This window comes from Pipistrellus kuhlii, unplaced genomic scaffold, assembly GCF_014108245.1.
Source record: "Pipistrellus kuhlii isolate mPipKuh1 unplaced genomic scaffold, mPipKuh1.p scaffold_m20_p_28, whole genome shotgun sequence".
NCBI classification, from domain to species: Eukaryota; Metazoa; Chordata; class Mammalia; order Chiroptera; family Vespertilionidae; genus Pipistrellus; species Pipistrellus kuhlii.
This window is the reverse complement of record NW_023425527.1, coordinates 6,379,445-6,395,571: the sequence shown is the minus strand read 5'-3', so window position 1 is coordinate 6,395,571 and position 16,127 is coordinate 6,379,445. Positions and strand designations below refer to the sequence as shown.

The 16,127-nt window shown below is 39.7% G+C and overlaps 1 protein-coding gene across 2 annotated transcripts in view; it reads right to left on the bottom strand.

Moving 5' to 3' along the window:
• The window catches only part of UTP6 (UTP6 small subunit processome component), a 29,721-nt gene that overhangs the window by 484 nt on the left and 13,110 nt on the right, over positions 1–16,127 (bottom strand). The window contains exons 9-19 of one of the 2 annotated variants that reach the window (XM_036454315.2): positions 14,985–15,066; positions 14,067–14,148; positions 12,580–12,764; positions 11,970–12,049; positions 11,540–11,617; positions 7,117–7,296; positions 6,212–6,292; positions 5,890–5,999; positions 2,882–2,948; positions 1,233–1,305; positions 46–308 (exon numbers count right to left, since the gene is read on the bottom strand). In XM_036454315.2, coding sequence (XP_036310208.1) covers positions 151–308; positions 1,233–1,305; positions 2,882–2,948; positions 5,890–5,999; positions 6,212–6,292; positions 7,117–7,296; positions 11,540–11,617; positions 11,970–12,049; positions 12,580–12,764; positions 14,067–14,148; positions 14,985–15,066 — 1,176 coding nt within the window. In that variant the 3' untranslated portion in view covers positions 46–150. Of the gene's footprint in view, positions 1–45; positions 309–1,232; positions 1,306–2,881; positions 2,949–5,889; positions 6,000–6,211; positions 6,293–7,116; positions 7,297–11,539; positions 11,618–11,969; positions 12,050–12,579; positions 12,765–14,066; positions 14,149–14,984; positions 15,067–16,127 lie in introns of those variants that run through there. The other variant, XM_036454319.2, reaches the window with a different exon arrangement.

Sequence of the window (16,127 nt, the reverse complement as noted above, 5' to 3'; positions counted from 1 at the left end):
GTGAAAAATCAATAAAATATATTTTAAAGATTAACACAAAATTAAAACATGTCTCAAAATCTTGTCTACAAATTGCAGATGAATTCATAACAAAACCTGCCCAGAGGGCTCACAATACTATTTTACAAGGTTGCAGTGGTCTTCCTCTTGTCACAAATGGCCAGCTTGATGCATAGCATGTTTAGCGACAAACGCCTCTGCTGCCTCTCCCTGCAACATTTTCATGGCCCGCCAATATATCTGTCCGCAGTTCTCAGGCCTACCAAGGGGGTGGTGCAATTCTTCTTTGATGTAATCCATCCAAAGATCTTTAAAGGGAACCAAAAACTTACCATAAACATTCAATTAGATAAAGGATGAGGCTTTTTTAGGTAAACTTAATTATTTAATATCAATTCACCACAGGATTTCTAAGAAACTTAATTGCTTATTATTTCCATAAACTTATGTGAAACAATACCTCTCTCATCATCTTTACACTAGATATGTCAACACTAATTTTTTAAGTAGAAAACTTCATTTTAATCATAGTAGTCTATATAGTAGTATGTTATTAACTCAAATAGACTAAACATTTTAGAGGCAGAATTTTGTTGAGTCTGTTTCAGAAATTGACCTCAATGAATTCACTATAAGCCTCTTTACCATGCTTAACAAAACCTGTCTGGGTTAGTAAACAAGTTTTTTCATGTACATCCATCAGAAGGTCTGCTGAAACCTCTTAAGAACTAATGCATTTTTTAAAATGTGGGTTTAACAACTAACATGTAGGTATGTCACATAAATTACTTGGCACTCAAAAACTGAGTATGGACTGCAAGTCATATAAATGAGGACAATGTGGCAATAGTCAATGATAACTAATGTCATTTAGCGTGCCACTACTCCTTTACTATAACTCCCATTCCTTCTTGTTCTGACCCACATTATTAACTTTCCCTTACAAATACTACATTTTTTAAAGAGAACCAAACCAAGCAAGCCTTCCTCTATTCCAGAATTAATAGAAGATCAATGGACTCGAGTTTGTGAACTTGGAAATTAAAAGTAAAGTTATATCTGCAAGTACTTCTGCACAAAGTGAGGGAACAGTCAGGGCAAGGATGCAAGTTTTATTCTCAAAGGGGGCCATGACCCAAAAGTTAAGAAACATTGCTTGCTCTAACCACACTGATAAGTTACAAATCACACATGCAAACAGACTTGTGTGTCTGGAGCTGAAGTTTACTTACCAGAATCTACAGATCCAAACTCTCTCAAAGCCCTCTCATAATATTCTCTCAAGTTCGCCATTTTGCAGGATTCCTAACAAAAATAATCAGACAATCTTGCTTCAAAACCTTAATTTATGATGTCACAAATTCATTTCAACCACATTGTTAAGCAGCTACCACATTGGGCTTGATCTGGGGTCAGGGGAGCAGGTGAATCATACAGGTATGTGAAGGAGAGGAGGGTTGCAGCTTAAGATGAGCACAGCCTGGCTCTCAACTTACTCAGAACGGTCATATGCATTTACGCCAGAGTGAAGTAAAAGCTAGTGATAAAAAGCACTCTGCTATGGTAGCATGGAAAAAGCCTAATTAATTCTCAGTGGCAGGAATATGGAAGCTTCACAGGAAAGTATATTTGAAAGCCCTGAGGAAGGAGTAGAATTGAAATAAATAAATGCAGAAGGTTCTACTCTCTGTGGATAGGAATTTCTTCCTTTTGAATACCTGGCCTCCAGCACATTTTAGCTATATCTACCTTAAAACGTTTTAGCCCTAGCCAGTTTGGCCAAGTGAATAGATCGTCAGCCTGTGGACTGAAAGTCCCAGGTTCAATTATGATCAAGCCCAGGTTGTGGACTTGATCCCCAGTGCAGGGGAGGGGTGTGCAGGAGGCAGCCAATCAATGATTCTCTCTTATCACTGATGTTCCTATCTCTCTCCCTCTCACCTTCCTCTCTGAAATATGTTTTTTAAATCTCTAACCTTAAAAGGATCCTCACACATAAAGCAAGGATAATGATATATTAGAGTAACTACAAGACCTAAATTAAAATGCTGGCTGATTATGCACCTAGCCAAATAGAGGGTACTAACTTCACAATAAAATGCAAAATACTAAATGCTTCTTTCTCTAAAATTAATAAAAATAAAACAGTACAAAACTGTGCATATAAATAAACAAAATAATTAAGGAAAACAATAAAAGTAATAAACATAGTTAGTTGTGTTACTATAATGGGATGATATTCATGTATTAGTTTACTAACAGACTTTCCTGTATTTTTCCTCACGACCGTGCTTTGTTAAAAATACCATAAACAGCCCAGCTGGCATAGCTCAGTGGTTGAGCATCTACCTATGAACCAGGAGGTCACGATCAATTCCCAGTCAGGGCACATGCCTGGGATTTGGGCTTGATCTGGGGTCGGGGGAGCAGGTGAATCATACAGGAAGCAGCTGACCAATGATTCTCTCTCATCATTGATATTCTTATCTCTTGCTCCCTCTCCCTTCATCTCTAAAATCAATAAAAAATACTTAAACATTTATATCAGAAGCAGTTACTGGGTACCTACTCTTTACCTCAGAACCCAATACAAGAGACAAACAAGGTGCTGTGGAGGCAGAAACAGTGCCTCACCCAACCTGGCAATGAGGGCTTCCTATAAAGGGTGACATCTAAGTATTCCATTTCCTGACAGTTACTTTCTCTTCTCTGCCCGGTTACCATTCCTAAATCATCTCTATGGGGGGGAAAAGCTTTAGACAAAGAGACCAGAAATTTATATTGTATTATAATGAGCTTTTTAAATATTAAAATGCTGCAATAAATTAGTAACCACTAATCAATTTTCCCAGACAAGAGATGAATAGATAAGAACACTTACTTGCTCCTTTTCAAATTGGATTACTTTCCTGAAAAAAGCAACTGAAAATGGACGGCTTTCCTGTAAACTAAAAAGTAGAGGGGGCACTGTTATCTTCCATGGTAGCCACCGCCACCACAAAATGTGGTTCAATAAAGTTCTGCCCACAATTCAATGCAAGGACTGGACTTAACCACCAGTCACTCAATGCTTTCAATCTCCAATGATATGCTTCACCACCACCAAATTCTTCCCTGTCCAGCTTTCTTCCTGTTCTTGCTCACTTTCAGAGTTTTTTGTTTTTTTTTTTTTTTTTTTTTAATAAGTTTTTATTATTCATATTATTACAAATGTTCCTTTTTCCCCTCCACCATTGCTCTCCTCCATCAGGTTCCCATCCCACCCTCTGCCCTTTCCCCTCTCCCCATTGTCCTCATCCATAGGTGCACAGTTTATGTTCAGTCTCTTCCCACGCCCCCCTCTCCCCTTTTCCCCAAGAATCGTCAGTTCACTCCCCTTCCATACCTCTGATTCTATTATATTCAACAGTTAATATTGTTCATCAGATTTTTTAAATTTCCTTGGTTTTTAGATTCACTTGTTGATAGTTATGTATTTGTTGTTCATAATTTTTATCTTTGTTTACTTTCTCTTCTGAAAGAACCCCCTTCAGCAATTCATATAATTCTGGTTTGGCGGTGATGAACTCCTTTAGCTTTTTTTTATTAGTGAAGCTCTTTATCTGGCCTTCGATTCTGAGTGATAGCTTTGCTGGGTAGATTATTTTTGGCTGTAGGTTCTTGCTATTCATCACCTTGAATATTTCTTGCCATTCCCTTCTGGCCTGCATGGTTTCTGTTGAGAAGTCAGCTGACAATCGTATAGGTGCTCCTTTATAGGTTACTACCTGCTTTGCTCTTGCTTCTTTTAATATTCTCTCTTTGTCTTTTGCTCTTGGAATTTTAATAATGATGTGTCTCGGTGTGGTCCTCTTTGGATTCCTTTTGTTTGGAGTTCTGTGCGCTTCCTGGACTTGTAAGTCTAATTCTTTCACCAGGTGGGGGAAGTTTTCTGTCACTATTTCTTTCAGTATGTTTTCGATATCTTGCTCTCTCTCATCTTCTGGGACCCCCATAATTCTGATGTTGGTTCGCTTGAAGTTGTCCCAGAGGTTTCTTACATTATCTTCAATTTTCTGGATTCTCTTGCCTTCTAGCTTCTGAGGAGTGTCTTCTGGCTCTTTATGTTCCAAATCTTTGACTTGATTCTTGCGATCTTCCCTTCTGTTTTTAGGACTCTGTAAAATATTTTTTATTTCAGACAATGTATTCTTTATTTCTTGTTGATCCCTTATCATTTCTTGTTGACTCCTTATTAATTCTAGTTGATCTCTGTTCATATCCTCATAGGCCTTATCCATCTTTTCTAGGAAATTCTTGAAAAACCTTATAAGCGTAGATTTGAACTCTATATCCAGTTGCTTTTTGTCCTCCATTTCTTTCGTTTGTGATCTATTTTGTTGTCGCATTTCGCAGTTACAGATGGGACGGGGTTTCAGGGTGGAGCCTGCAGCTTTGGCTTCCGTCAGCCCCGCCCTATGCGGGTCCTTCAGTGCTCGCTGCCGGCGCCTCTGAGAGAAAGGTGCCCTCGATTTTCGCCTGCTGCCAAACAGTCTATGCTCTCCCACAATGAGCCCGGTATTGGGGTTCAGTTCAGTTGGAAGTGGAGTTGGAGGTGGCGTTCAGAGCAGTCTGGAGCCCAGGTCTCCTTCCCATCAGGGCAATCCCGCGGCACAGCCGACCGTCCCTTCTCTGCGTGCAGCGTGCGCGCCTCCAGGACCTCCTTTCGCCTCTCCCCGGGGTTCCGCCTTACAGCCCGGCTCCCTATGGCTGAGCCTGAGTCCCCGGGGTCTGGCCAAGAATTGGGGTTCAGAGCAGTCGGGGGCCCAGCACAGTCGGAGTTTTACTTCCTTTCCGCTCAGAACGTCTGCCAGGCACTCCGCCTCCCCCTCCTCTCCGGCTCCGTCCTCTCCGCGCGCCACGTCTCCGTACCTTGGGCTTTTCCAGCTCCTCCGAGCCTCCTTCTGGTTTTCTCCTTGCTTCTCGCTGTAGAATTTCCAGTCAGTCAACCTTCCTGTAGTTCTGGGCAATGTCCGTTTTATATTTTAGTTGTATTTTATTGAAATTGTTGTGTGCGGCTGCGGCTAGGTGTTCACCTGGGCGCAGCCATCTTGGATCCTCTCACTTTCAGAGTTTTAAGTTCCCTCTTCTACTACATCTCAAGGTCTTTTGAAAGAGACCAATAATTCTACTTCTAAGAATATATTCTTGGGCAATGGTTTCCAACATGGATATATTTGTGCAGAAATGGTCAACAAAGCAGTATTACTGTGCCAAATAATTTATGGCACATCTATAGAGTGGAATATCATATAGCTATTTTCAATAAATAATGTCTATGAAGAATTATTAATGATAGGGAAAAGGCAGGCTTAATGTTCACCAATAAAAATGATAAATATATAGTATAGTTTCAAATATGTGACAAATTGTAAGATAATAAAGCAACATGTGTTTTTCTCTTGATGGAGGGATTAGAATGAATATTAGTTATTGCTTTTTTCTTCTTTTTCATAATAGGTATGAGTTGCTTTTACTGTTCAAAAAAATAATAACAATAAAACCTCTTGAAAAAGCCTCTGGGGCCAAAACCGGTTTGGCTCAATGGATAGAGCGTCGGCTTGGGGACTGAAAGGTCCCAGGTTCGATTCCGGTCAAGGGCATGTACCTTGGTTGCGGGCATATCCCCAGTGGGGGTGTGCAAGAGGCAGCTGATCGATGTTTCTAACTCTCTCTCTCTCTCCCTTCCTCACTGTACAAAATCAATAAAATATATTTAAAAAAAAAAAAAAAGAAAGAAAAAGCCTTGGGATTACTTCTTCAGATACTATTTGTGATACATGTAATCTGGGTATGAGGAGCTGCGTGCGGAGTGGAGAAACTAGTACAGCTATGAACATCTGCGAGTACCTTTTAAACACAGCTCTGGCCTTTTTGCAGCCACCGCTTCGATAAGCCCAATCCAGGTACTTTTCCTTCAGAGTGACTGAGTCAGCACCTGTGACAGCTAAGATAGCTTTCTACAATTTGAAGAAGAAGAAAAAAGAAAAAAAAAGACACAAGCTGTGTGAGGAAATTTATAAACATCAAAACCCTTTCCCAGAGCTATCCCAGGTTGCTCAGTAAACAGTGCTTTAGGAAGAGCTGCTATAGAAATAACCCTAAAGCCAGCCAACCAGTAATCCTATCTGCTCATTCCCGACCCCCTACAAGACTTAGAGCGGGCCTATACCTTATAGATGGCTTCAGTGTCTTCTTGGCTTTTGGCACCTTCACTCCACTCTGCCCAAGAAATCCACAATGGCAGACAAACCTGCTCATAATAAAAAAAGTTAGGAAATGAGAGCTTAGCACTGCACTCTGAAAATTAGTTGCTATAAAGACACGTTCCTAAGACAATCATGGATTCATTCCCACTCTGTTCTCGCTTTGACAGAAGCCTCCATGACCAGCAATGACATGCCAGAATACAGCCTTCTAAACAAGTCACCCAAAGCAATACTCTCCTGTTAACTCTAGTTCCCTTATATTGGGGAATGCTGCCTATAATTATTATAATTGATTATCTATTAGTTAATTAAGCAATTAACAGCCAATAGCTAGTCAGACCTACACCTACCGAGGTCTCTGCTCTTTAGGGCCCACAACACAAGTACTAATTATCTAGGCTGAACTATCTAATCTTTACTCATGTCTCAGAGGCACATACAAATGAGCAGTAAAATAACTGAGATTTTCCCCCCCACACACTTTAACTTCTGGAATACTTTTTTCCTACTACTAATATAACAGATTCACTGCAAAGCTTTAAGGTTTAGTTTGTTAACCTTTAAGTTTAGAAATATACGTTGTGTTTTAAAAATCAAGTTCAGCTTAAGTTCAGCTTTGGTAGCAAGTGAGAATATTCTATTAATATTTCTCACTTGTAGATATCTAGATGGAATATAAAATTTTTATGTAGTCAATTTTCAAATAAAGAATTAGAAATAGTCCATTAAATGGAAGTAAATTTTTCTACTCTTGACCCTTAAATGACAAACGTACTCTAGGGCCAGTTCTCATGAGACAAGTACACTCCAAATATGCGTTGGCTGAAGTCTTATAAGGTTTCCCAAAAAGAATGAAATACTCACAGACCTGGGGTTTCAGGGACGCAAAGGCTTCTTTAAAAACACTGGCTATGTCAGGGCTCTTGGAAGCAATCAGCACCTGCAGCTTCATCTGCCACATCGTCACAGAGTCTCTAAACAATTCAACCCCAGCCACTGCCACCTGCAGAGCTTCCTGAAGGAAGTCATGCTGCAGCAACAACTCGATCTGGATAAAACAAAGGATCAGTGGAAAATTAATACTAAATTATCTATGTAATGGGGGGAAACGAAGCAATAGTTCAATAGCCTTTCCACTAAGCCTTTTACTATGGCTGCCAAACAAACACAAAGTATACAATTTGTAATTCCTCCTCCTTTCCCTATTCCTACTCCCAAGCTGTATCCAAAAATAGGGAAGAGGTGAAAATTAGAAGGCCTAAATAATTTAGTTAAGTTTCTAATAAAATAGGTCACTATAATAAAACCCATATCCACCAAACAGAATATAAAAATCAGTAAAGAACTGGGCTGGTATGGCTCAGTGGTTGGGTGTCAACCTATGAACCAGGAGGTTACCCCTCATTCCCCCATCTGGGCACATGCTTAGATTGTGGACTGGTCCCCAGAAGGAAGCATGAAGGAGGCAGCTGATCAATGATTTTCTGTCATCATTGAAGTCTCTCTCTTTCTCTCCCTTCTCTTTCTTCTCTGAAATCAATAAAATATTTATTTTTTAAATCAGTAAAGATAAAACCAGTATTTGTGAGTTGGTAAGGAAACAAGTATATTCATTCAAACAGAGTTGAGCACACTATAAACTGACACAATTTTTCTAAAATATAACTTGACATTATGTAAGAAGAATCATAAAATCATTCATAACTTAAACTTGGGAATGATATTTTAACAAATATGGTCCCAAAGTATATCAACAGAAGAAAATTAATCTGTTCAAAATGCTTCTATCCACAATATTTTACTTTTATTTTTTTTTAATATATTTATTGATTTCAGAGAGGAAGGGAGAAGAGAGAAATAGAAGCATCAACGATGAAAGAGAATCATTGATCAGCTGCCTCCTGCAAACCCCACAATGAAGACTGAGCCCACAACTGATGAATCGTGACCTCCTGATTCATAGGTCAACACTCAACCACTGAGCCACGCCGGCCGGGAAACACACTATTTTAACAAAAGGAAAAAACCTAAATCCAGTTCACTTTTATAAAATTGTGAAACAGCAAGTAAAAGGAGAGTATATAACCCATTCACTAAGATTTTTACTATATACTGTATATGCTAAATCCAATCATAAGAATATCAGGTGCGTTTCTCTACCACCCACAGAGCCTCCAGTCTAGCAATTTGGTAAGTGCCATGACTGAAGAAGCATCATTGCTATCAGAGTATAAAGCGGGGTTAATGGCAGTGATGAGAAAGGCCTCCAACCAATAAAGAAGCACCATTACTAGTAGACTTAAGAAAAAGCAGGCATGCCGAAGCCGGTTTGGCTCGGTGGTAGAGCATCGGTCTGCGGACTGAAAGATCCCAGGTTCGATTCCGGTCAAGGGCATGTACCTTGGTTGCGGGCACATCCCCGGTAGTGGGTGTGCAAGAGGCAGCTGATCGATGTTTCTCTCTCATCGACATTTCTAGCTCTCCCTTTCTCTCTCCCTTTCTCTGTTAAAAATCAATAAAATATATTTTAAAAAAAAAAAAAAGAAGAAAAGAAAAGAAAAGAAAAAGCAGGCATTAATCAGGTGAAAGCAGAGATTCCAACTAGTATATGCAAGAGGCTGAAGGTGAGAGAGAGCTTGGATACAAAAGGAAATCCAAGTTCAGAATGGCTGGAGGGGTAGGATGTAAATGCAGGGCTAGCAAAGGAGGCTGGAAATACAGACAGGGGCCAAATTAACGGCAGTGAGCCTCTTTATCCAAAGACAGTGGAAAGCCACAGACTAATCTGATAATCAATTTTAACAGAACATTCGGTGGGGATTAATCTGGACAAAGGATGGATGTAGAAATCAGCAAAGCATTTTAAGTTCAGCAGCAGTATGTTGAGGCACTCTCATTAAAGGCAAGGTCACTGAATGAGTGATGAGACGATAGAGTTAGGAAGAACAAAATGAGAGATTTGGAGAGCAGAGGATGTTTGATATAGCCAGAATGGTAAATGGCAAAATAAGCAATAAGGAGCATGACTGCCAAGACAATACTCAAAGCAAAGCCCATCTGGATATATAGGGTGGGACTGTCATGCCAGCATTCAACTCAAATTGGGACAGCTTAACTCATCCATGTCTGGAATTTTTACCAGATAGATGCTATAGCGGGAGAAGGACACCTCAGTGGTGGTACAATATAATGGTTTAATGTACAGAACATGCACCATGTAAGTATACATAAAAAGTATTTTTGAATGTTAATGTAAAAAATAATAGAATACAAAACAGCAAAACACCACTCGTAATTACATAAAAACTAGAGGCCTGGTGCACGAATTCATGAATGGGTAGGGTCCTTTGGCCTGGCCTACGGGCCGAATGGGGCTATCTTGCCCAATCCCAATTGGGGCCCATTGGGGCCACTTGGCCAGGGGAAGGAACTGCAGGAGGTTGGTGGGCCGCTAGAGGTTGGCTGTGGGAGCACACTGACCACGAGGGGGCAGCTTCTGCATTGAGTGTCTGCCCCCGGGTGGTCAGTGCGCATCTGGTTGTTCCATCAACCAGTCGTAATAGTAGCTTAGGATTTTATATAGATCACATAATGATATGAGTAAGGAGTTATACAAATCAAAGCACTAAACAAATATAAAGATTTTGGTCCTTTTTTGCCCTCCAGAGGTATTTAAATACACTAAGATTCATTATCTCATGTTATGCTCTCAACAATTCTGTGACGTGGCAAAAACAAGGACTGCTATCACTATTTTAAAATCAAACTCAGAAAGGTTAAGTGATTTACCCAAGTCACTTTCCTATTAAGTGGCAAAACCTGATCTAGAACTATGTACTCCCATAGCACATTACTCTAATCTCTGTAATAATCCTTACCCACCCTGGTAATGTGCCTCCTACTACCCTGTTTCCCCGAAAATAAGACAGTATCTTATATTAATTTTTGCTCCCAAAGATGTGCTAGGTCTTATTTTCAGGGGATGTCTTATTTTTCCATGAAGAAGAATACGGTACACATTTATTGTTAAATGAAAATAAAGAAAATTTATTACCTGTATACGGTACGGTAGTACGGTAGTTGTCAACACAAACCAGACAAACTGAATCTTACAGTATCAAGAATTTACTCGCCGGGACCGGTTTGGCTCAGTGGATAGAGCGTCGGCCTGCGGACTAAAAGGTCCCAGGTTCGATTCCGGTCAAGGGCATGTACCTTGGTTGTGGGCACATCCCCAGTAGGGGGTGTGCAAGAGGCAGCTGATCGATGATTCTCTCTAATCGATGTTTCTAACTCTCTATCCCTCTCTCTTCCTCTCTGTGAAAAATCAATAAAAATATATTTTAAAAAAACTAAAGAAAAGAATTTACTCATTTATTCAATGACAATCATGTCATCATCTTCTGGAACATCATCATAACAATCCAATTCCTGAATTTGCTGGTGAATTTCTTGTGACTCCACTTCTTTCAGAATCAGTGGACCAAATCTCTCATGTTTAGCCTAGGGGGGCCTTATTTTCGGGGAGATGCTTTATATTTCACTCAGAAGGAAACCTGTAAGTAGGTCTTATTTTTGGAGGATGTCTTATTTTCGGGGAAACACGGTAGAATGTTAGCTTCTGAAACACAAGGAACACATCTAATCTGTTTTAATTGTACCAATGGTTAACCTGGGCCAGGCATTGAGATTAAAAACTAGGAAAGGCATGTTCAGTAAAACAGCGTTTTTCAACCGCTGTTCCGCGGCACACTATGTTGCCTGGTGTGCCGTAGGTGCAGACAAGACAAGAATTTTATAATTTTTCACTATTTTGTTTACTTAATATTTCATAATAAAGTAATTATAAAATACTTTCTTTGTGTTTATTTGATTCCTATTCAAGAGAATTACTTTATATATAGTCAATATAGGCACAGAGTTAAATTTTTTAACATTTTCTAATGGTGGTGTGCCTCGTGATTTTTTTCATGAAACAAGTGTGCCTTTGCCCAAAAAAGGTTGAAAAACACTGCAGTAAAAGATGAAATTGAGGACAAACAAACCCAAACTGCGACTCCTGGTTCTGAGTGTTTCCTGCTATATAACACTCTTCCCTTTACTAGTATAGGTTTCATTTTGTCATATATCTAACACTGAGAGCCAAATGTATAATAAATGCTCTCTACATCCACCATGCCAAATTTCCAAATGGTCTTAGTCACATGACCATGTGTATTAAAACAATGACACCAGCATGAACCATTGGAACTGAATACGAATAACAGCAGTGAATGTGTTAGTGTCCTTACCCACTGCTTGTACAGGAATTCTGGTAGAAGTCCGAGTTCATGTGCCTTCCTGAATGCAGACATGGTCCTTTCCAGCCTCTGGAATCAGAAAAATGCCCACTTCATCACAGAGATCCCAGCAGAGGGTGCCAGCCTCTGATAGGACAAATGTAGTTTCACACATTTCTGAGCTGGGAGAAGGGACTGAGGTGGCTTCACTGATGATTAGATGAGCTGGACAGCTGCCCCAAGCACAGCCCAGCGAGAGAGCACTTCCCGACCCAGGGACCAGGATAAGGAGGAAGCAGACTCAGACCTTCAGAATGACAGGTCACTCAAGGAGAAAGAGCAATTAAGCATGGGGTTCTTGGAAGCTATCCCAGGCCCCAAAAGTCTGTCCTTCTTTCAAAAGATAGTCACTTTCTACTCAGCCCTGTGACCACGTCCTTACCTGCCCTCTGAGGGATTGATTACTTGTCTTCTTAGCAAATCTTTCCAAGCAAAAGTTGATGTAACACTTCCACATGGCCTCTGAAAAGAGTCAGGAAGATTTCACTGATCAATCACCAATGCTTAGTTTAACAATCATCATACCTCTTTCCTTTGAAGGGAAAACTCCTCTGAAGAAGGGTTTAAACTAATCTCATGGGGCGGGAGGGGGAGCTATTCTGATTACAGCCAATAAGCCATCTCAAACACTGGGGGGGAAACAACTGAGTAATGACATAAATATAAAAATTAAAAGCCATGTTACATATACCCTCTACCTTAATACTCCAACACTACAAAATTAGGAAGTAATCTATATTAAAAGATAGTTAAGGAATTATAATTAAACAATCTTCCTAATATCATTTCTCACAGATAAGTGAATACATACATATATATATATATATATCACTATTGTCAAGAAAGGCCATAAAAGCTTCGTCTTTCACCACCAAAGAACAGGTTGGAAAGCCAAGCGAGATTCCTGAAAGCGACCTGGTCACGGGAATGGAGCTTCGTTTCCCCCAGGAACGCCATCACTTCCGCACGCACCGTGGTGTGGGGCAGCTCACCTGTAGGGAGAGTCTGGACTGCCTCTTCGTACACCGCGCAGCAGCGGTCCTCCTTCCGGCCCATCTCCAGCGCTCTGGCTCGCTTTGTCGCAGGCTGCTCTTCTCCTGGCTGCGGCTGGATCTGTAATTCTCGCCGTGCCACGTAATCCCAAGTGAGAGGGTCATCTGTGTGCAGAGCCTGAAGGCTGGAAACAGTTTACTAGCATGAATCCTATGGCAGGAGACTAATTCAGAATATCCAAAAGACAGTTCTGTATGCTCTATAAATGTATCCAAGACAGCCCTTTAACAGTCTGTTATCTGAAGACTCACTGTATAAATTTTGTCTATGGGTGATCAGAGTTGTCACCATTAGGTTTCAGACATCATTCACAAATGTTACCTTTCAAGTTAGCTCTCAAAGTCAAATCAGCAGGGAGGTTTGAGGACACAATCCTCCTTGAGCCCTGGAGAACCTTAGTATACCCAGGCTTCTTGCATTTCTATAATGAAGACAGAAAAAGCAACACCTAATCCTTTACCAAAACCCTGAAGTTGTCTAAGAGAAAACAGATCCAAGTTCTACTTTATCTCCTGTGAAAGTAAGAGGTACTACTTCACAGTGAAGTACCCATAGGTAGGCTCCAAGGAACTCACAACCATATAACCAGAATTAAAGAATCAAGTGCCCTCGCTGGTTTGAGTCAGTGGAGAGTGTCAGCCTGTGCACCAAAGGGTCCTGGGTTCAATATCGGTCAAGAGCACATATCTTGGTTGCAAGCTACTCCCCAGCCCCGGCCCTTGTTTATCTCACATCAATATTTTTCTGTCTTTCCCTCTCTCAAAATCAATGGAGCCCTAACCGGTTTGGCTCAGCGGATAGAGCTTCAGCCTGCAGATTGAAGGGTCCAGTGTTCGATTCCAGTCAAGGGCATGTACTTTGGTTGCAGGCATATCACAAGTCAGGGGTGTGCAAGAGGCAGCTGATCGATGTTTCTCATGGATGTTTCTAACTCTCTGTCCCTCTCCCTTCCTCTCTGTAAAAAATCAATAAAATATTTTTTTTAAATCAATGGAAAAATATCCTCAGGTGAGGATTAAAAAAAAAAAAAAAGGAATAAGGTCACCTGAAGCACTCAACAATAAACATTCATGAGCACAACTCTCATTTTACAGACAAAAGACATGCCAGAAAAGCAGAAATATAGATTTTTATAAAAACTGTAGGATTTACTTGTTATTGAATAAAGGCAAAGTATTTTCTAAGGAAATCCAGTAGGTGAGTCACACAACTTCTCCAAGAAAATATATATATATATATATATTTTGTTTGTTTAGAATATATATTTTTAATATGATTTACTATGATACAATGGTCCTAAAATATAGTTTCCCAGTTTCCCTCCAAGGATTTAATGTGGTATCTTCCCCACTTTCTAAATATCCAACCTCAAACCCTTACCACAAAATAAGAACAGCCATATCCACCTTTCCACTATTTTACTTACTCATCATAAATTTCTTTTTGCAGATTTTTAGCAAAATCAAATAGTTGTGCAATTGAAAGCAGTGACACATGAAATTCTGCACCTAAAATTTAAAAAGTGGGAGAGGGGAGTAAGACTCTGAAGTATCACTTTACTCTAAAAGTACCACCTTCCTGAAGAAGCCCTGGGCGGTGCCGCGCGTTGGCTGTTACTGCTGTAAAGAAAAGTTATTGAGCCCGGCCGGCGCGGCTCGGGATAGAGCGTCAGCCTGCGGATGAAGGGTCCCGGGTTCGATTCCAGTCAAGGGCATGTACCTTGATTGCGGGCACATCCCCAGTAGGGGGTGTGGAGGAGGCAGCTGATCCATGTTTCTCTCTCGTTGATGTTTCTGACTCTCTATCCCTCTTCCTTCCTCTCTATAAAAAAAAAATCAATAGAACATATTTTTTTAAATCAATAAAAAATATATATATTTTTAAAATAAAAAAAATAAAAATAAAAATAAAAGTACCACCTTCCTGATGTACTGAAGTTAGTTTTAAATTGAGAAATAGGACAAAGCAGAAAAAAAACAAAAGAAAAAAAAAAAACACCCATAGTTTCATTACACAAGCAAAGCCATTATTAATATTTTGGAGTATTTATAAGTTCTTGTAGCTTTATTCTAAACTTTTTAAGGGCATAAAGAAATGTATTAAATCATCTATTTCAACTCCCCACATGAATTAAGCATTAAATAAAAACTTATTGAAATGTTCAAGTATATCCTAAAGGGCGACAAGTTTTCTGAGAGAAAGGACAATATTCCTACAATCAGAGTTTTATACATATTCTAATAGAATTTTTAACAGAAATTTTCAAAATTAGCTAAAGGTATTCCCCATTGTAATTAGATGGTTTCACTTTCCCATCATAAATAGATTTTCAAAAGATACCTACCTTTAATTATGTTGATGGAATTTTTGTAGATGATCCGTGCCAACTCACCGGTAAGGATTTCTTCAGGATAATCAAGATTTTCCTAAAGGGTATGACATTGAACATAACTTAGCAGGTAGTTCAAGTAGGAAAAGAATTAGGATAAAAACCAACTGTCCTAGACTATCTGTGCCATATGACCTCTGGCAAATCACATCTCTCTCTGCCAGTTCCCTTACTTATAAACGTGTAGTTGAATAAGATCGATGATCTTCGACCTATGTTCTCTCAGGCTCCTGAGTGGTACGGGATCACTTGGCTTAAGGTCTCCCCCACATTTAGACCAGAACAGGTCAAGTTTTACATGCCCTATTGGCCCTTCTATGTACAACTCTATGAAAAATTTCAGAACGCTGGCCAAGTAGCTCAGTTGGTTAGAGCATCATCCTAATACACCAAGGTTCGATCCCTGGTCAGGGTACATACAAGAATTAGCCAATGGGGAGATCTGGGGGAGATAAGAGATCAACCGAAGGACTAGTATACATGCATATAAGTACAACCAATGGACACAAAACTCTAGGGAGGGAGGGTATGTATGGGATGGGGTGAAGAGGGACACAATGTTAAAATATGTACACAAATAGTAATTTAATTTAAAAAATAAAATTTAGCCGAAACCGGTTTGGCTCAGTGGTAGAGCGTCAGTCTGTGGACTGAAAGGTCCCAGGTTCGATTCCAGTCAGGGGCATGTACGTTGGTTGCAGGCACATCCCCAGTAGGGGGTGTGCGAGAGGCAGCTGGTCGGTGTTTCTCATCGACATTTCTAGCTCTCTATCTCTCTCCCTTCTTCTCTGTAAAAAATCAATAAAAATATATTTTTTTATAAAAAAATAATAATAAAAATAAATAAATAAAATTTTAAAAAAAGAATCAAGCAATGAATATATAAGTGGAACAACAAATCAATGTTTCTCTCGCTTTCTCCTTTCCTCTCTCTAAAAATCAATTTTTTTTTTTAATCTCAGAGCTCAAAACCACAACATAGATGATAGCAAAATTCCTTTTGCAGTTCTAGCATTCTGAAACTTTTCTTTAAAATTATCCTGTCACATTAAAAATTATATAAAAAAGGAGGCTGGAGCCAAAACTGGTTTGGCTCAG